Genomic DNA, 21388 nt, shown 5'->3' with positions numbered 1-21388 from the left:
TGATGATTTAAAAAGCGAAAAATTCACATGTTCTATACTTGATAAGCTATCAAAAAAACGAAATGTTGATTAAAACAATGCGCTTAAAAAACACTTTTTAATTTAAAAAAAATATTTAAATTTTTTTTAACTAGTAAAGTCAGTTAAGAACAAATTCTTATTTACAGTGACTGGGTTAGCTGCCTTGTTCAGGGGCAGAACGACAGATTTTTAACTTGTCAGCTCGGGGATTCAATCTAGCAACCTTTTGGTTACTGGCCCAACGCTCTAACCACTACGCTACCTGCCGCCTCCACTTAAGAAATAATTATGGATAATTTTGCCGCATTAAAATACCGAGGCTGCCTCTAGGTGAACTCCAGTGCCCATCTGTCTCTGTTTAAAGATTTAATCCAATCCTACTGGACAGGAATGTTTTAAATGTCATTTTATGGTTTAACACCAATGGAACAGACAATTATTGGTGAGATTCTCAGACCAGTCCGGTATTATGAAAGCCATCTCGACTGTTTCACTGCGAGGTAAAATGATGTACGTTGTATTTATACTCTACACGGAAGATAGCTGGAGTGCTTGCCCTGAATTGATTTTTATCCGATGAAATCAGTTGTGGATGCATCCAGGTCTGACAACCTGCCTCAGTCAACGTTGTGTCATTTTGAGCTATGATGCAATGAAGCGGCACTAAAGATGTTTCATCTTAATGCTGGGGACCATTGTGAGGGATCTGCTTGTTGGTAATGTATGGACTGCTCATTCTGTCTAGCAAAACATTTGGTTTTATGATGTACAATACATCCTTTTTTTGCTTGAAATACTGTAACTTATTGAAAGCTTTAGCATATCGTGCTGTGTAGGTCTGACATGACAAGTGGAACATTGGAACTGACCATTTTTAGTTCTCTGATTTAACATACAAATATGACCAAATTATAGAACATTAATGACGACATGATAGTACTGACTCATTGTACAATATCCCTCTCTCGTTCCTTTTCTTTATATCTCTCTCTCTCTCTCTCCGTCGTCTCTGCCCTCCAGAGATGCCCAGTCAGACGGAGATAGCCCCGCTGAGCACAGTGAGCCCGTATTTGCTGTCAACAACAATCGAGGCGGTGGTACCGGTGGGAGCCGCGACGGAGAGCGGCCAGGGTGAGATTTGGCAGGGGTTGGCCTTTGAGGATGGTGTGTGTGAGAACAATAGCTAGGTATATGTGGCTTTCAGAGAAGGGGGATGTGCAAGTCGAGTTTTTTTCTTCAATGAGATATGTAAGTCTTCTGTCTAGCAGGAATTCTCTGAACTGTGCTTACACGTCTGTCAAAGTAAAGGGAGCACTAGTTCTTTGTGTTGACATTGGACTCTCCCCTTTTGCTCACAACAGTAAGTTGTTTTTCAACAAAATGCAATGCCAACACTCAAGTGTCATACACACACTTACATCCATATGGCCTTTATCAGCGTTGACCATGTGGCTGTGTTTTGCAGGAGCAGCAGGGCCCCCTTGAGGTCTGAAAGGGACATGGGACTTATGAACGCCATCGGTCTCCAGCCCCGTCACCCTACCCCCGTTGCGACATCACAAGGCACACAGACACTCGTCCCACAGCTTCAGAATGCCGAAACACAGACACACACATTCCGGGCCTCCGAAGCAACAGACAGTACGTCTACCTATATCTATACCCATGTCCCTCTCCCCCAGTCCCTCCAACATTTACCCTGTCTACTAGATCTACAATGACTTTGGAAAGTATTCAGACCCTTGACTTTTTCCACATTTTGCTACGTTATAGACTTATTCTAAAATTGATATTAAAAAAATAATAATAATAATAATACAAATCCTCAGCAATCTACACACAACACCCCATAATGACAGTGAAAACAGGTTTTTCAAATGTTTTGCTAATTTATAAAAAGAAAAAACAAACACCTTATTTACAAAAGTATTCAGACCCTTTGCTATGAGACTCGAAATTTAGTTCAGGTGCTCCCTGTTTCCATTGATTATCCTTGAGATGTTTCTACATCTTGATTGGAGTCCACCTGTGGTAAATTCAATTGATTGGATTTGGAAAGGCACACACCTGTCTGTATAAGGTCCCACAGTTGACAGTGTATGTCAGAGCAAAAACCAAGCCATGAGGTCGAAGGAATTGTCCGTAGAGCTCAGAGACAGGGTTGTGTCGAGGCACAGATCTGGGGAAGGGTACCAAAAAAAATCTGCAGCATTGAAGGTCCCCGACTCCATTATTCTTAAATGGAAGAAGTTTGGAACCACCAAGACTCTTCCTAGAGCTGGCCGCCCGGCCAAACTGAGCAATCAGGAGAGAAGGGCCTTGGTCAGGGAGGTGACCGAGATCCCGATGGTCACTCTGACAGAGCTCCCAAGTTCCTCTTTGGAGATGGGAGAACCTTCCAGAAGGACAACCATCTCTGCAGCACTCCACTAATCAGGTCTTAATGGTAGAGTGGCCAGACGGAAGCCACTCCTCAGGAAAAGGCACATGACAGCCCGCTTGGAGTTTGCCAAAAGGCACCTAAAGACTAAGACCATGAGAAACAAAATTCTCTGGTCTGAGGAAAGACCTTTGGCATGAATGCCAAGCGTCACATCTGGAGGAAACCTGGCACCATCCCTACTGTGAAGCATGGTGGTGGCAGAATCATGCTATGTGGATATTTTTCAGCGGCAGGGACAGGGAGACTAGTCGGGATGGAGGCAAAGATGAACGGAGCAAAGTACAGAGAGATCCTTGATGAAAACCTGCTCCAGAGCGCTCAGGACCTCAGACGGGGGCGAAGGTTCACCTTCCAACAGGTCAACTACCCTAAGCACACAGCCAAGACAATGCAGGAGTGGCTTCGGTACAAGTCTCTGAATGTTCTTGAGTGGCCGAGCCAGAGCCCGGACTTGAACCCGATCGGACATCTCTGGAGAGACTTGAAAATAGCTTTGCAGTGACGCTCCCCATCCAACCTGACAGAGCTTGAGAGGATCTGCAGAGAAGAATGGGAGTAACTCCCCAAATACAGATGTGCCAAGCTTGTAGCGTCATACCCAAGAAGACTCGAGGCTGTAATCGCTGCCAAAGGTGCTTCAACAAAGTATTAAGTAAAGGGTCTGAATACTTATGTAAATGTGATATTTCCGTTTTTTATTTTAAATAAATTTGCAAAATATCTCAACTTGTTTTTGCTTTTTCATTATGGGGTATTGTGTGTAGATTGATGAGGGGGAAAAACGATTTAATCAATTTTAGAATAAGGCTGGAATCTAACAAAACGTGGAAAAAGTCAAGTGGTCTGAATACTTTCCGAAGGCACTGAATATCGTTTTCATAATACTGAGCTGTTCAACTATGTAATGTCTTAACAGGTAAGTCATAATATGCGATATATATATATGCAGAGAGCCCAATGCTCCCCTCAAGCATATTGTAAGAACTTTCAATCACTGAATTCACAACTAGGTTCCATTTTACTGCACAACACTTTCTGCTGTTCTGTTTCAGTGCATTTCTACAACGGCTGGGTTTTTTCATTAATGGGGAATTTGTTCCTCGTTGCTGTCAGGAAATACAACCTGGCAAATTAGTAGCGTCATAATTGAATTCACTTTTTATGGAATCCTTTTCATTTGACGAATTTGGCATTTAAGACTTAACCTAATTGCAATCAGTCTTAACAACCTCCTTGACCTCATTCCATACAGAGCGGAACAAAGACCTCAAAGGCATGCACCAAAGGCTTATACAGTACCTGGCAACAGGAAGCAAATACTTGTTTAGTTAATTAAAGGTACATTTCACAATTTTTCAACTTCCTATTCATCATCTTCAGCACCACCCCAACATCAACATACTGTATGTGAAAACGCTGTGTTTCTATATTTTGTGGTAAAAAAAGATAGAGGAAGATAGTGTCTTTCCAATGACATCATCAACCAATTAGTAGGCAATGCCTACTCATAATTGGTTAAAATCACATGATGCACATCAATGATGTCATTGGAAATACTTATACTTCCTCTCTTTTTTACTACGAAACAGAAAGGTGTCATTTTCACATATGTTGAGGTGGTGCTGGAGATAATCAATGTGAAGTTAAAAAAAAATAATAATAATAATAATTTTTTAAGTGAAATTGCCCTTTAAGACAATAACCTCGGAATTGCCCTTGGTTCCAAAGTCAGGTGAAGTGGACCATTACTTGTCTGTTGTCCCAGTGGTAATATAGCAATACCAATTACCCGATATCTCTGCATTAACTGTCTTAGTAACAGATCACAGAAATAGATGTTGTGATATTGGGTCTCATCCAAAACCCGTCTCTCTTGGGGCACTGAAATATAATTTTCATTACTGTATCTTCATGTTTCCCAGTGGCACATCTGGGAACGTGAGCGCTATCAGAGAAAATGAGACCTGCATGGTCCACTTTTGTGTGTCTGGGCCTTCTTAAGGTACTATCTAAAGGTGTTTTAGACTCAATTCCATAAGAGTCAATATCCACAAACAGAGCACCACAGTCCATTTCGGTTCAGCTGGAATGTTGTACACAAGGCATTACGTTGCGAGAGCATTAGCACACCTCCATTTTACTCATTACAAATGAATGATTGAATCAAACACCTGGCGAGAAATCGAAAACAAGCTCTCATGCCAAGCCTTTGCAATCAAGGGCCTTTCACCTTTCGTCCAATCGTATCCGGCACTTAACATTTATCTCTGTTTCTACTCCCCTATTGTTGTTAATGTACCGATGACTGGTATAATGGTTATATAGCATAGCAAGGGGATAGAGATCCACTGTACTGTATGTAGGCGTGTACTAACTACCTCACTTGGAACCAGTTCTGACCGTGTCTGTTCATTCTGCCATGGTCCTCGTCATACAGGTTGAGCTATGAGAGGATTCTCTGACAGGTGTCCAGGAGTTCGACGGTAATTAAGGTTGATTGCTTTGACTCCAACCCGCCGCCCTTCAAAAGTTAACTGCTCAGACGCCGCTACTCACCAGTGGAAATGTGCATATTTCTTGAAGTGGAGTGTTTTCCTTCCCATAAAAAAAAGACTTGAGTCCCTCTTATATAAGAAACGCTAGAGGTGAAACGCTGTAAAATAATCTTACATAATACCTACTTCCTTACCCAAACCTGAAGTTAGGTTTCATCATATCTAATATTATCTGATATATATATAATCCAAGGAGTTTTCAGTGGTAGATGGAGGTATTTGTATGCAAATTGTGTATTTGACAGTTTTCCCCAAAAATTATGGAGGTACGAAACGCCACTATCGGGATGCCTAATATTATTCATCACAAGGAAAAGGTTTTTAATGATTAAAACCTGAATTTATTCATCATAATATTACTGGTGTGTGCAAATTGACTGTAGGTCAAAATAGTCCCAACGAATGGACAACTTTGCAATTGCGTTTGCCTGTTGCACTGTTGGGCCTGGTGCAAAGGGAAATTATATTTACGTATCATTCGGATCTGAATCATCCATCCACATACTGTGGGCTGGCTGGTTTGACTAATCAGCATCTCCACGACTGTGATGCCTTAAGTGACTCTTTAGCAGCTCTCTCCAGTGCGCATGCCTGATGGAGTGTTGCCGTTGGATAGAGCAGGCATTGGGAACACGCCTCCGCACATCGCATTGAACAGCACACTCCTCGGGCCCAATTCTTGTTCAGCAGGTTGTATTCAAACATTGCTCGACGTGTTCATTTGAAATGGATTAGGAGCACTGTTGTGAGAGGATGATCGCATTTTGTGATAATAGAGTCATTACACACCTACCGTATTTATGCCTTGGCAGTCGAGCCTTTGTGCTTCAAAGAATAGCTGGCTCAAAGAATACTCGGCATGACTCTTGCCCAGGGTCTTACTTTCACTTTTGTGTAAGGCCTAATATGTCATTTTAGTTAAGTAGGTCTGATTTATCGTATTCCCGAATGATCCCCAAGAAAGAAACCAACCAGCACTTCTGTTACACCCACCCGGCAAAGTGACTTTAGCCAAGATTCCGTTTGAGTCGAGTCCTCCAGCCAGTCAGACACCCTGTGTATTGTGCGGAGGAGAGTATTAAACACAAGGTGACACTTCGCACCTGCTTTCATTAAGGCAGCGACACACTTCGGAGAGCCCTAATAGCCCACCGCACAGGTAAATCAGCCTGCAGGGTCAGGACAGTGATGAAGCTAAAGCACCTGAGTTGCATTATTAGGCCAAATGATCATTTATTCCACGGAGAGAGAGAGAGCGGGAGAGTCAGAGAGACTATAGGAAATGCTCAGCGCTGGTCCTCTGATGTGCCAATAGAGGCCGTGTGGGTACGGAAAACGTTCCCTCAACACCTTCTGTATTTTTGGGGTCACGCTTGGGAGATGACACAGGGCAGAGCAAATAAGCAGACGCTCTCTTACTCCACCGAAGAGGATTTAAATGGCGCCTCCCGCTGTTCGATGGGGATATGGAGGATAGACTGAGGATATTTGACTAATCAACAGTAGCAATAGAGGACACCCAGGACTATTTACTATCTGGGTCGTCAAGAACCCTCTCCAGTTTAATGACTGGAGACTTTCAGTATATTGAAAAGCGTGTAATTACACGGGTTATACCGTATATGTGTGGGGTGAGGGAGAAATGATCTTTCAAATCTTCAGTTTACTTTTTTACTGAACTATGGTTTAATGGTTTGAATGAGAATCATCTTAGATCTGAAACGTCACCAAACAGTTTTTGTACTTTACATTGTTTGTTTCTTTGTGGTTAACCAACCAAGGCTCATCTGTCATCTACTTATTAAGAGGAGGCGTCGTTAAGGTATATGGGTGGAATCCATCACTGAACACATCCTGTCATCCCTGCTAAGGCGAAAACCTAAATGGATTTGTACCTGTCAAGCTATACTGTGGGAAAACTTCCACTCAAAAAAGGTTCTGCAGTTCAGTTAGCAGGTGGACAGGTGACACACTGAGAGTGCTACTCACACAGCCTCTGGCCTTGTGGTGTCGAACAGTCAGATAGAATTGGTCTTATATCCAATTCCCTGATGCCATGTGAGTTTTAGTATAATCCCCTAGCCTTGTCAGTCTCTGGTTGGATTGGATCTCGAGGTGAAAATAGTCACGGCAACATTCACCTTTGATGTCACAATCAGATATCCACGATTTTGGAGGTATGAGAGAACATGTATAGGAGAAACTGTCCCTAGTCCAGTTTTGCATGTTTTGGCTTCTAAAAAAAAAATTTTTTTACTATCCTCACCCGCTCTCCTCATCGGCAGACGGCAGCCGCCCAATGCAGGCTTTCATCTCTCCACTTCGCAGATGAAGCAACAAAATACTGCACTAATCCGATTCCTCTCCCCCTCACTGAGACTACACATTTCTTTAGGAAACATGTTTGAGGGATATGGTTAAACACAGCACAGGTTTCTCAGTCAGAGTAAATCTATATTTCTACAAATATATCATTGTACACAGTACATATCCATCTCCTTGACGTATTTCTTTTTTGGAGCAGATCACCTTGAAGAATTCCCTTCACAATGAGCTTGTTTTCGGGGGATTTGAATGAGTTTTAATGTTTACCTGGGAAAACGGTTGTAATCTGACTGGATGTAGTTTTCCTCTTACATGATGAACACAAGATTCTGTTGGCGTCACCAAGGCACGCATGTATTCTAAACCGTATAAAATGAAAGGTAAATGTACATTCTCCCCCAGCGAACAAGGTCTCAACATGTGCTGCGTTTATTTCCTTCCTCCCCGAGTTGGTGGACACATAAGGGACCTTCATCCAGGCAGCAGCACAGAGACGACACCGTCTCTGTCAGCCGAGGCCTCCACAGAGGCCAGCACCACCTTGGCTAACCCAGGTAACCCCATCCAGTCCTCCTCCTCACAGCTTATTCTCAGTGTAAATAGAATCGTATCTCAATTTGTGGGGTCATTATATGCCACAAAATAGTGTTAAAAGTCCAGACAATCTTTGCCTGAGAGCAAAACAGCTGCCAAATAGGAGACATAATGTAGCTCCAGGTGAGTCAGAGAAAACACACACGAGGTCATCTCAGTTCTTTGTCTATGATCTCAACACCGTTCTACCACCACATCATTAGCAAAACCAGTCAGTCAACAGGGGTGGTTGGCTGTGATAAATACGTTTGGTCCTTGTCTGAGACGATTGTCAGTACTCACTGTCTCCTTATCTCTGGGATTGAGGAAACGGAGGGAGGAGGCCTCCCTCTTCCTCCCTCCCTCATATTCTCCCCTTCATTAAACCTGTTAATGGCCTCTCCCTTGTAGGGGCAACAGAACATCATTACGGCTGGGATTATTACAGCCCAGACGTCGACGCTCACACATTTCTTACGCTCTAGTGAATATGATCTATAGACCACAAATGATCGTAATGTGCGTTGTGAATACAGTAGCCATAAACTGTGGAGTGGATGTGACTGTTGTCAGCAAACATGGTGCGAAAAATAATATTGTACATAGTAAACAGTAGCTCTTTTGAATGTTCTTCCAATTTACAGTAGTAGCCTCATCCATACGAATAATGGCACTGCCAGGGCCACTGTTCTGCTGGCACACCCAGTGTAATTCTGCAGATAACGGTATAATACCATTGTTCATAAACTTTTATGGTTGCTTGGAGCCCAATTCAAATGAAGAACAAAAACTTACAGCCTGTGTTTACTCTTCCAAATTGACACATTTCGTACTCCTAACAATTTAAGCGCCTGACAAAAACAACAATGCAGATGCCTCCTGTTTTCAGTAGAAGGGACAGCCATAAGTACAATAATACTTTTTTTAAAGTACTATGTTCATATCCTGAATGCCTGAAGTTTTGGATGCTAAAGTTGCCGTGTTTCCACCTTATGGTACTGCACTTGTGTGCTTCTGACTGTGGCTTTGTTTTTGACACAAATTTCATTATGAATTTCTTTGCGGAGTCCCAGGAGAGTCCGTGACTGACAGATAACACCCAGTACTCTGATCTGTCAGTCTGGCTTCTCCATGCATCGCTAGAGGCAGCCTACTCACTCTTTCATTTTCATTCTCCGAAATCACATTAAGTGCGATTGCAAAACATTTAGGCTGCCGACGTTCGCTCAGTAATCTTCATATACAGTTTTTTTTGCCTGTAGAGGAATATTTTTTTTAAATTCATGGATATAAACAGCCAATCACGTTGTGGCAAAGCCAAGTAACCATGTGTGCTTGACAGATAGGCGTAACACTGCGTTGCATCATGTCTCACTCTATTCATACTCCACTGATGTTACAGTACACAGCTGTCTAGTTTCAAAGATTTATTTGGCTGCACTTCCTCCGAGATGTTGCTTAATATATTTTTTAGGCTCGGTAAATAATCTTTGATTTCCTTTCAATAGGGGATTGGGATAAGTTGAACTCTGCACCAACAGCAGCTGCCTGACTAATATGATTACAGTATGTGGTATTACTGTAGGGGCTAGATGCTAGAGCAGACTGGTAACGCTGTTTTAGGAGTGGATTTAGCCAGGCTAGTTGGACACTAAGACATTAGCCAGCCTTGTAATTAGCTATATTCTTTCCCTGTCAGGTAACGTGGCCATCATTAGGGCTAGCGCTACGGCTAGCGCGGATATCACCGCGCCGTGCCAAATCACAGAGAAGAGGCCCACCTCGATCACGTCATGCCTGCCACTCCCACCTTCCCTCAAATAGTTTATACTGTGGTTACATTTATGGCGGCAGTTTCTCAACCGCCAAGCAGAGGACATGCATCTGTGTAAAAAGTGGAAATTGTTTGTTTTTCATGTGTGTGTTGTAGTTAGGTGCAAACAACATGTTGAGCGAGTAGAACATTGCGAATCAACATGTTTTTGCTTTAGTAATGAAGTGAATCCAACATTGAGGAAATGAATGTTACTGTTTCTACTGTATGTGTTACCAAGCTCTCCCTGTCTTTTCCTCCTCCTCCTCCTCCCCCAGGGGAATCTCAAGACCAGGGCAGTGGGGAGGACGCTGTTTCTCGGCTCCGCGGGCTGATCGCTGAGGGTGGTATGATGGCCGTGGTCCAGAGGGAGCAGAGCACCACCACGGGCAGCTTCGGTAACAGCGTCATCGTTAGCCACTGCATCCACCGCGGCTCCCAAACTGGGACAGAGGCTCCGGGTGGGGGCAGAGGCACCCAGGGCAGGGGTCAGGGTGGTGGTGATGGTTGGACGTCCCTCTCTCCGCCCCACCGTGGCACTCTGTCGTTCACAGAGCCCACCTCCCGTATTCTGACCCACCAGAGCATGCAGCTGGGTGAGAGCTCAGCCTTCCTGTTAGAGCCCTCTGGGGCCCATAGCAGGACAGTAGCACCTCTCCCCTCCCAGTACATCACAGTCTCTTCTCATCTCAGCCCTCAGGGGCCCATTGGGGTGGAGGAGGGGGCCGATGGGACCCCTATGGACACAGACGATGCGTTTGAGGGTGTGGGACTTGTCGATGATCTAGATCTACACTCGCCCTCTGCTTCCTCCTCCTCTTCTTCAACCCTGTCGCCTGTTGTCTCCCCTCTCGACAACAACAGCTACAGTGCCAGTTACCATGGAGACCCCTACAGTCGATAGACGGTCATGTGCTTTCCATATCCATCTGATCTCTACCTAGAAGACTCTCCTTCCTCTAGCCGTATTACATTGACTACTGTTTTTCTGGAGACTTCCAATCCCAACAATGAAATGAGGCACTTAAAACTTCATCCTACTCCTCCCTTGCATGTGGTGTTTTCTATCCAATAGTAGACTGGATGAGACCTATCTTCAACCTAGGATTAGGCTTGGTCTCTTCCTTGGATGTGGTGTTCTTTTGCGTGCCCTGACTTCAGTTTGAGACTTGTGTCATTGCCCAATTGAGTGCAAGAATCCAAAGTTACAGTTTGACCATTCCATCGGAGGGAGGTGGACCTGAATGACTCTTTTACAATCAGGGTTCCGATCGGTGGTTTTCAATTGCCATCTAGGATCAAATTGCAACTTTCTTCAAAACGAACGTGTTAAGACTCTTGATCACTATTAGCAAAAAGCTGAGTAGAAGCACATTTTATTAACCAATCACATTGGTACAATTTGATTGTGAACCTGGATGATTCTGTATCTGTTTTTTTATGTCTATGAATGATATTTTATTGTGTGAGAGAGAGAGGATGTTCTATGTCACCCTTTGTAGTTACAAAACGTTTCATTCTTCCGTTATAGTCGTCATGGTTGATTAGTGGTTCGCAAAGATGTAGTTGACCCAAGATAACTTTAAATATCTTGTACTACATCGGAGAGCAGCATTACATTACAGAGTAGAATTTAGGGTTGCCAATATTTAGGGAGACCAATTCCACAATATGCTACTCCAAATATGGCCGATATTCAATATTATCGCTGTGCGCTGTTAATGACAAAATAATTCCAGACTCCTTTCTTTGCTATTTATGATATCATAACCTCCTTCTCATTTAGACCTCTTTTCAGCATATTGATACTGCCTAACTGATAAAACTGCACGGTTTTGATTTGTAAAGTTCAAATAAGAGTATCGTCTAGTGCGTCGCAACAGCTCGACCATATAGTTGATAACAAATATTGCCGATCCTCGAGTTTGTCATTCGTTAAGCCAAACCTAGTAGCGTTACAAGACGTTGCTACCAGAGAGTTGCCAGATAATACCGTTACTCTTTCCTCCCCAGTGTAATGCCTGTATCTGGTGTACAGTGTGCGGTCGGATGTGTGTGTGATAAAGATGAATCCGTCCGTACCCAGAAAAGAAAACAAACAGCATGACTTGTGTATTTCAAAGGTTGATTTAATAATAACAGGGTACAGTACACATGTACTACTGGCATGTAGATCATGAGCCCTAGATCCGCAGCCTCGTAACTTCCAAACTTGCTTTGAAACACCTAAATGCTGTGCCAAGTATTTGAAGTGAGGCATTTTGACAATAGTGCATCTCTTCTACGTTTTCAAACTGTCACCCCATGTCTTGTGATGGTCGTCTTTTATACAGTAGGATTCTTCTCTAGGTCCACTGTGGTATGTTGAGCCCAGTCATCTAAGGCTAAATGGAATTTGAAAAGGAGATCCATCCAGAAGGCTCTCTTTAAAATGGCCAGTTTGCCTCCCACGAGCCGCCGCGGTGCCTTGAGGGTTGTGTTGTTGTGACAGAGAGGCAGTTGGAGGTGCACAGGGGTGATGATGCTGATAGCATTCCGAGTCGCCACAGGGGCAAAGCTCTCTAGGTTGAATGGACAAAGCACAAAGCTGTGCTTCAAACAGCTTTGTCAGTTCTTAGTCCTTTTTAAAACTGGTTTGGCAATTAGCAGTAATCTGCAACATATAATACATTTTATTTCATGTTTTTCCTATCAAGGTGGTCGGTTTTGACAGTGAAAGAAACTGTGTTGAATTAATGAATTTGGAAGTGCTTACTGCAGCTCCATGGTGAATGGGTTACTTTTTGGATATTTGGATGTGAAAAGTTACGCATTATGAGCAGGTTTTTGTCTCTCAGCCACTGTTGGTCCAGCCAACTTGCACTGCTTATATCTGTCTCTCTCTCTCAAAAGTATATTGTGATTGTATCTGTTGAGTTTATTTATGTTTTAGAAAGATAATGGTTATAGAAGAAGATATGCCAACTTTAAGTACTAACGTAAGGTTGATCATAATCTTTTTTCATATACATTTACCAAAGTTGCATTAGTCATGTGACCCTGCAGCAGCACTGTCTATCTCTGTTGTTCAGATCACTTCTAGGAGAGCAATGCACCATTTGTCGGTTCATATGCTGATCTGACTACAAACAACTTCAGGAAGATTGTCAAAAAGATAAATATATTTTGTTCATTGTTTATCCGATTGTGAAATTATCTTCCCAGTGTTTTCCTATGCTGTATGACTGACCACTCACTTGTATTGTGCCGATCTTCATTTTAATTTGTCCTCAATTAAGAGGTTCCATTATGGCTTGTAATGACTCCTGTACGGTTATGGGAAATACTAAATTACCTCTCATAGCGTCAGACTCTGAGTGAAATTAGATTTGGACAAATATATGCTTGTTATTCAAGCATTAATTTGTTTCATGTTAGCGTATGATCCATGAGGGACAATACCATTTTGATTTTATACAAATATCATCTGTTTACAACTTCTAACCATCGACCCTTGGAAAGAGCAGGAAGACCGGAGTCTCATTTACAGTTCTTGGGTTGGATATCAGAGTGATCTCGGTAGGAGTAGAAAGGGGTGTAATGGGAAAGTGTTTGCGACAGACAAACCAAGAGACCCATCAGGCATCAGAATGGTTCAGGCTAACCCAGATCTGTCAGACTCTGCTCCTGAAAAGACCCCCCTCCCCTTTGGAAACTGGAGCAGACAGCTGACACAGTTTTCTTTTGTTCCCCCCCTTTTTATTTCTTTTTGAGCACACTCATCTCCTGTTTTTCATGTTTTTGGTTTTTGAACGTGTGGAATTGACCGTTTTCTTTCACCTGATCTCTATTGTATTTGAAGAGGATATGATTGACTGCATTCTAGTGTCCTGTTGGTCAGGAGGGTTAATGGAAAGGATGTGTTCTAATCAGAAGGCAGGAGCTTACATTGGCTTCATGGTGACTGTTGGGTGAGATGGAGAGAGAAATGGAAATGGGGCAGGAGAACTGAACAACTGATCCCTGTGGGCTCCAGTCCTGCTGGGCTTGAAGTGGGAGAAAAACAGTGAGCGAAACAGCAGCGTTGGATTTGGTCACCTTGATGCTCATACAGCATTGCGTTCGATGACCTCGTCTGTTTCAGCTTTCACCTATCTGTGCTCTTTTATTACTCGGTTCACCAACATACAATAATCAGCGTGTGTATCAATTCAAAATGCAATCAAGACCATAGTTAAATAGTGGAACTACAGTATATGCAGTAGAAATCTCCACAGCCCAGGACGTTTTGCGACTACCCGTGTTTTTATTTTCTGTGCAATTAAGGGCAATATGTACTCACATTATATGTACTCACATTACATACTCAACGTATTTAGTTATAACGCTTTACACTGTTCACAGATCATCACAAAATCAGTGTAGTCAAGACGTTACACTGTCATATTTTCCTACAGGTGATATTCACATGTTTGTGCAGCAGAATAAAAATGTCTGTGACCTTTTGGATATGATTGAAATTTGGATCAAATCTGTTTAGGATTTTTTTTTTGTCTGAGATGTGTTTATAAATTGAGGATAATGAGCTTCCTATACAAATACTTTCAGGGAAATTCTGAAGGTCATGAGTGTATTTGTTCTGTTGTCACTGACTCACCATAGTGTCTTTTTCTCACATTTATCCATATGTGATCTCCTGAGTGTACGTGAACTCAACAAGGAAGTGTCTTCAGTGTGCATGTTTTTTGTAGGAGATTGTGATTGGAAGGGTTTTCTATCTACTTTAAAGGGTCAAATGCAGTATATCACAGTAGTCAATGTGCAACTAAGTGCTGTTAAAACACCAAAGATCCTATAAAATATATGTTGATCATAAACAAATAGAAATGTAAAGCTAAGAAACAATACATTTTCTTTTTTTATTCTCGAGGGTGAAAGACGATATCATACATTTTCCTTCCATCTAGTAAGAAGTGGTCCCCTTACATGGTGAGCTGTTATGACCCGTTTGAAACTTTGTCATCGTCTCCCTCCTTGCTATTTTACAGTATGAGAATTTCAAGAGAATGTATCGTATAATGAATGCATTAATTGATAGCACAACGGCAATATATCCTGCCAGCTGTTTATAATCCCTGAACAGTTTGTGTTCAGTCAATTTGAACAAGGCAATGTCATTGGGGGTGGTCGTGTTCACAGTACAGAATACCGTGCACAGGATCTTCAAGACTGACCTCCTGCTCTTGAGAGCTTGGACCTAGTGCTAACGTTAGATAGAACTAATTCTTTCTGCAGATATTTTGCTTCCTCCATTTATTTGTATCATCTTTGTGGAGCTTTGTGGGTTTATTCATGGCAAATGTCTCTGGTAAACAACCCACATCCCCTCCTACAGAAAGACTCACTTTTGGCCAGCAAGGCATTGAGCAAAAATAACGAGAGCAATCAAAATGAAAAAATATTAGGATTGTTTCCCGCTTGGGGGTTTTCATGTCTTCCAGAATCATTTGCTCCTTGAGAATTTTTTTTATTTTTATTATCATGAAACTGCATCCTTGTTTGTTTTTTACTTCACCCAAAAGGATAACTATTTATATTCTGCTGAATTATTCATACTTTCTTGATAACTACTCAGGGGAAGATATAAAATCAACCGAATCGTTGGATTACTCACAGTCGCTGCTCTGCTGTATCAGATCTGACCAAAAGGTCCCACAATGATCTGACACATGGACACCCTGGGGGTTTGAAGAGGTCGAGCTTTATCTAGTGTTTGCCCACCTGAACAACTGAGGGTGTATGCGTTTACACTAGAGATGAAGATTCAGACCGGTGCAAAGAGGTAGCGGGAAAACAAACAAACAAAGCCGTGCCTCTATATCAACTGGTAGGATTACACAACGGTGTAAATGGATGGAAACTAGACCTGGGAAATTGATGAAAGCATTGCACTTAACTTTATAAATTACCATGGAGAGTGCTGTTGGAAATGACTGAGGATAGGACCTGGCCTAGCCAGTCTGATTCCCCATACAATCCCTCCCTTTGCCACTGTGAATGTTGCTGAGGTGCAGGAGGCAGAGAACTTACATAACTACAGTATGCTCCTCTGTGAATGGATACTCCCTCATAAGCACCTACACAGACTAGCCTCTGATCCAGCGCAATCATCAGGATATTGAGTCAGATAGGTGGCGGAACTAATTGGATGCTGAAGCTCAAGTTACACCAGTCTTGTTGCAGTAGCCATCTTCCAGACCCAAAACTTTCTCCCTGGAGACCAACTCTGAGTTGCGGTCCATCTGCAATGGCTGCTCAATGTTCTTGACGAGGAGAGGCTTCAGTGAGGGAGTCGATGTGGTTAACTGTATGCCATGTGCTCTGGGGAAATACTGCCACAAAGTAAGAAGTTTTTAGAAGAGAGAAAGGCCTCCCACTTATTTCCTCGCTCTTTGTTTGCCCCCTTCCTCTGTTGCTCTCCCTCTTCAAGTTGTTCTTCTCCCTCCCTTGCCCTCTTCCTTCCCCTCCCCCCCTGTTCCACAGATGCTCTCTTTCCTCCCTCTTATCACCCCACCCATGGTCTCTCCACTCCCATTACAATTTCTGCATGCCCCCCTGCCATGTCTCCTGTGAATAAGAGGCTGGCACTTCAAAGCAATGCTTTTAATTAATCCAATTTGGTGAGGCAGTTCTAGGAGGGCACCTACCGTTCAGGAGAGAGGGTAGCAGGGTGGATGATGGGTGTCCTCAGAGGTGGTATGGAAAAAAGAAGCCATTACCCATACTCCACCACTCCATAAGTGGGGCCTGGGGACGTTCGGGTGAACTCTTCACTTGGTGTGTCTACAAAGACACCAGGTACTTGCACTACTTTAGTTATCGATGTGTGTCTTATCTTTAATGAGTTCAAGCGTATAATCATGCATCACCACAGGCTCAAGTAACGCATGCAACCTGCAAATGGGCAAATAACGAATTAGGCCAACATCCAAATTTCAATGGAAGACTATGGAGACAAAGTGCTTGACTGTCTTTTAGCCACAGATCTCCTCATAATGAATTAACTGTTGCAACAAAAATATCGGTCGGCCCCATCCCTTTGTCTCCATTGTCTTCCTATGAAATTTGGATGTTGGCTCCTAAATGCTCCCCTTTTGGTTAAATTGGGGCACATTTTTTAATCATTAGGACTTTTAAATGGGTGTGGAGTTTGTCCTGGAAACAAACAAACACGCACACCTGCTGCAGCTACGTTGTTCCTGGTAGAATAATTAACGCTGTTAAAGCTACCCCACTAAATATCTACCCTTACTACTACAGGGGAAGTTGAGCACCAGAACTAGTCAGGGATTGTTCCTGATTCATTTTCATTGTCCTCACACAACTAGGAGCAGAACAATATGATCGAGCAAAGCCATCTCATAATGATCCCCTGAATCATTATTATCTTTCCAATGCATGAACTATCACAGAACACTGAGGTTTTGGTGAGATTGATTGTTAATGGTCTATTGAGAGTAAGGGCCGTTATCTTTCTCTCTCTCATATGCATTCAAGCTTTTTTTAATCTGCTTTTTAAAATTAGTGTAAATCTTCCCTCTAGCTTCAAGTAGTGTGATTTTGATGTAATAGGTGTGCTTTATTGTTGTATGAATTACGGTACATAATAAAAGGACACAAAGCACAAATCATAATAATGTATTACATTTACTACATAGAATTTTTGTGCTGAAGAAATACAGGTTGTTGTGCAACAACTGGGGTAGTAGAGTATACTATGTACCAGTGGAGGCTGGTGAGACCCACGGCATAGGAGCGGAACGCACGGAGACCACAAAGTGTGTTTCAAAATGTCATCAAAGACTAATTATTTTAACCTAAAGCATTTAATAAAGACATGTATAGTACAATATTATGGGGAATGGGAATGAGAGGGCTCCTTACAGTGTTGGGAAGGGATCACAGCCGTGATTGAATGAGGGTATCAGGCATGAGTTGAGGTGTTCAGAGGCTTGACCAGTGCAGTACAAGATTTGACTGGGAAGACCCAGAACAATAACACAACACACTACACAGCTAGACAAAAGAGATAAGAATGAGTTAGTCCAAGCAAGGAGTAAAATCATTGATGTGTTGTAATGTGATTGTGTAAGTGATTGACTCTACATACAGTAATGAGAGAAAATGAATAGGGGTTCTCACAGTGCTTGGAGGGGAAACATTCAATGTGCCAGTGGATGAGCGGGCACATGAGACGAGGCTTCAGTTCATGTCAGGAGAAAGTTGACAAAGGTAGTGGAGTGGAGTGGTCATCACTGCTTAATCAGGGAACAGGAGGGGACTTAGCTGTAAATAGAAATAGCAGATACATTCCATTACAGCTGCGCCATCGTAGGTTTGGACGAGTTTCTCTATGACGTTAAACTCCGACATCTCAAAATTCATGGAATCAAACACAGACTGCGCATCTCGCCCACTTGACACATCAAAGTAGCCCAAGAAACGTTCCTGAATAAAGCCCTGACCATCCACATACCTGATGATCACTGACAACTGCAAGCAGACTGGTGGCACCATAGGTCCCAGAGCGGTGGGGCAATTTTTATCCCCTGGGGCCTGGAGTTTTTCATTATATTTTAACCTAACTAGGAAAACTCTGAACCCTATACCCTTTTGGGCTCCCGAGTGGCGCTGCAGTCTAAGGCACTGCATCTCAGAGCTAGAGGTCCCGTTGGCCGGGGTAGACCGTCATTGTAAATAAGAAATTGTTCTCATCTGACTTGCCTAGTTAAATAAAGGTCATATAAAAAAGGTATGACTGTGATTAATCAGTTGTAAAAAGGTTTTCTACGGGCTATGATGGGACCAGTTAAACCAGTCACATGTTTCTTTTTTTTAACTCCTGAAAAACACTCCTGGCCCGGGGGATGAAAACACTGTCAGACTGCATCTACCTTTTGTTCTTATTTGTTCATATACATTATATTTAGACTAGATTCGGAGGGGGGTTTATTCTACCCAGACACATAGACAACAACTGATAGACAATAGAACTCACAGGGCTGAGCTTGCTTTACGCATGTTTGCGTCATGCAGACCTATGCAACTGTAGGCCTTCTAAAACATTTAAACACATCAGTCATCACTACTATGTTTATTGATGAATTCCAGTTAATAATTTGATTAAAAACGTATAGGCACTCTAGCCAGCCCAATTTTGAATATAAACTAACTTTGATCACATTCACATTTTCTACTGACACACAAATGGACTATAAATACATAACGTTACCAATTAGTTTACCCTGACCAGATGGCCTGGGTGCATAGGCTGTATGCAGCTCCTCTTATTAGTAGAATACAGTTGATCAGACTGAAAAATAGTCTTGTTTGTGAGATGTCAGATTTATAATGTTTAAGTGTAGCCTAGGGTGCTGCAACACTTATGTCAGGAGTTTTTACTTGTCTGTCCTGAGTGATTATGTGTTATCATCTTTGCTAAATAAATATCAGAGGAAAGTGTAAAGCCTGGAAAAGCGTGGGAAAATGCGCTAAGTCAACCTCTCTCTTTAATTTTACTTTTAATGGATGATGCGATCAAATCATTCGGAATTGTTTTCGACATCCCAGAAAATACTGTCGAAAGTTCGATATGCTCAGCTGGTAAAGGATCGTTACGTGCAATTACCTCTGCAAGCTCCTTGTAGTTAGTTGCCCTTGTTGGCGGAAACTTTCTCGTCGTGTCCTCTAAAAGCTCATTATTGCATGCCCCAAAACGCAGTGGTGTTGATAAGCCGCTTGAGAACATCCCTGTTTCGTCTTACTTGCTCGTTGTGTTGCGCAGTTTGAATACGCAGACCTTCATCATAATCGATGTAGCTTTTTCCCAGAAGCTTGTATCTGATTTGGGCATTTGCTCCCTGCTTTTGTTTTGCCGTTTAACTGAAGGATCGATGTTCTTCAGGTCACTGTACCCACCTTTCGACCAAGGCTCAGACTTTCCAAAAAGCAGGCAAAGCCAACAATACAGGCGGCTTGGTGAAAGGCTCCCTGTTAACCAGCTATACTTTTGATACCAGTTGGTATTGAATGCCCTCACTTTTTCATTCTTCGCCATGAAACTGATCTCAGGCAGAGGTCGACCCTCGCTTTTAATTCACACCTTTTCCGTGTGCCCCAGAGAATGAAAGAGGTTATTCAGCATTGGCCATTCTGGCAGAGAAAACTGCACACTCCCTGGTAGCTACTAAAGTTAGCAAGGCAAATTTAAATAACATGCACTAACTGGACACAAAAATAAAGTTCTGAAAACAATTTATAATATACCTTCTCCGTCTCCTGTAATTTGAAAAAACTCATTTGAATTGAATAATATCCGCAAAATGCTCAACTATCCAACAATGTCACCAAGCGTCTCAACACATAGAACCCCCATAATGCTCTGTAGCGCAATCCCAGTTCAACACACTAACTTCGTTCTCTGATCCTAATTCTATGATTGTATGGACAACATGTCAGTTCATTCAAGTTTTGTATTGAAGTCAATATAGCTACACTATGGTGCTACCCCAGACAGTGCTGTTGAAGTTACTGTAGACCTTCATTGCAAAACAGTGTATTTTAATCAATTATTTGGTGACATATGAATATATTTTGTATATGTTTCACCATTTTTGTTTTTATGAAATTTCACTGAGAGGAATGGTCATCCCCTTCCTCCTCGGGGGAGCCTCTACTGCTATGTACTGAAGTGAAGCATAGCAGGTGGGTAGGTCCCACAATGGCTGGGGAGTAGGGGACCTTCTCTCGTGAAAGGTGTACTCTCGTGAAAGGTGTATTTGATATAATATCATTGGGTGAAACACGAGAGAAAAGGAACATGACAGTGTTGTGGCACATCACTATGTTGCAAGGGACTGCGAAAGGAGGAACATGAATAAATACAATTATAGAGGTTGGAATTAAGAATATGCCCATGTAATATGTATTGAAATATGACAACCTATCCTTTGTCAGTAACTGAACATTAAAGAGATGTTATAGGATTCAGATTCCAGCCAACTCCAACATTTACACAAGGATATAACCATGGAAATTGATTGTATTGGGCAGATGTAGCGTATCTACCACACTGCCACTCACCCACATAGCCTATGACAGGACAGCTCTAGGGCAGGTTCACAGAGAGGAGCGGAGGAGGAGACGGAGGTAGAGAAAGCAAATGGACTGAGACATAGAGGGGTGAGTGGTAGTTGAAGAATGGATGGACAAAAGGCACTGTCCTCCAGGCTACATGAACTAGCTCATCTCACATAGTTTCCACCTTGGTCCATGTGGTATCTTTATGTGTTTGTTGACCTGTGTCGTGATGCAGGAAATCTCCCCATCCTAGATAACTGAGCCATGGTTCTCTCTTTTCTGGGTGAATGACCTCATAAAGCTTAACGCCATTTCCTTACAGACTTAACACCGGGGTGTTAGTGTCCATCCATAACGCCCCATGCGGTCAACCTCCTTCAGTGTAATTCTGACTTAATTATGATTAATCAATACATAATTCATTATCTTTAACCTGCTGTCAAAGGCTCTTGCCTGACCAATCCACACCACGTTTGGATTATACGGAAAACCAGATTTTATCAGATGTTCTATTTTGTTGTCATAGGGTTTTGTAACATT

At 42.4% G+C, this 21388-nt stretch overlaps 1 protein-coding gene and 1 long non-coding RNA gene across 7 annotated transcripts in view; one reads left to right on the top strand and one right to left on the bottom strand.

Annotated features, from left to right (window-relative positions):
• Positions 1–14223, top strand: part of LOC139563205 (activating molecule in BECN1-regulated autophagy protein 1A-like) — a 95153-nt gene extending 80930 nt beyond the window's left edge. For 4 of the 6 annotated variants that reach the window (XM_071381549.1, XM_071381553.1, XM_071381550.1 and 1 more), the window contains 4 exons: positions 1042–1152; positions 1487–1662; positions 7794–7898; positions 10009–14223. In XM_071381549.1, the coding sequence (XP_071237650.1) occupies positions 1042–1152; positions 1487–1662; positions 7794–7898; positions 10009–10634 (1018 nt within the window). In that variant the 3' untranslated portion in view covers positions 10635–14223. Of the gene's footprint in view, positions 1–1041; positions 1153–1486; positions 1663–7746; positions 7899–10008 lie in introns of all 6 variants that reach the window. The other 2 variants (XR_011672505.1, XM_071381551.1) reach the window with 2 other exon arrangements.
• Positions 14224–17397: 3174 nt separating this feature from the next.
• On the bottom strand, positions 17398–20139 carry LOC139563206 (uncharacterized). The gene is made up of 3 exons (XR_011672506.1): positions 19398–20139; positions 17912–18055; positions 17398–17785 (listed from the first exon to the last, which is right to left on the bottom strand). It is a non-coding gene; the product is annotated as an uncharacterized lncRNA (long non-coding RNA).
• Between the last annotated feature and the right edge of the window lie 1249 nt (positions 20140–21388).

Source organism: Salvelinus alpinus, chromosome 33, assembly GCF_045679555.1.
Source record: "Salvelinus alpinus chromosome 33, SLU_Salpinus.1, whole genome shotgun sequence".
NCBI lineage: Eukaryota > Metazoa > Chordata > Actinopteri > Salmoniformes > Salmonidae > Salvelinus > Salvelinus alpinus.
Note: the sequence above shows the minus strand (reverse complement) of the source record. Positions and strands in the feature narration are given on the sequence as shown.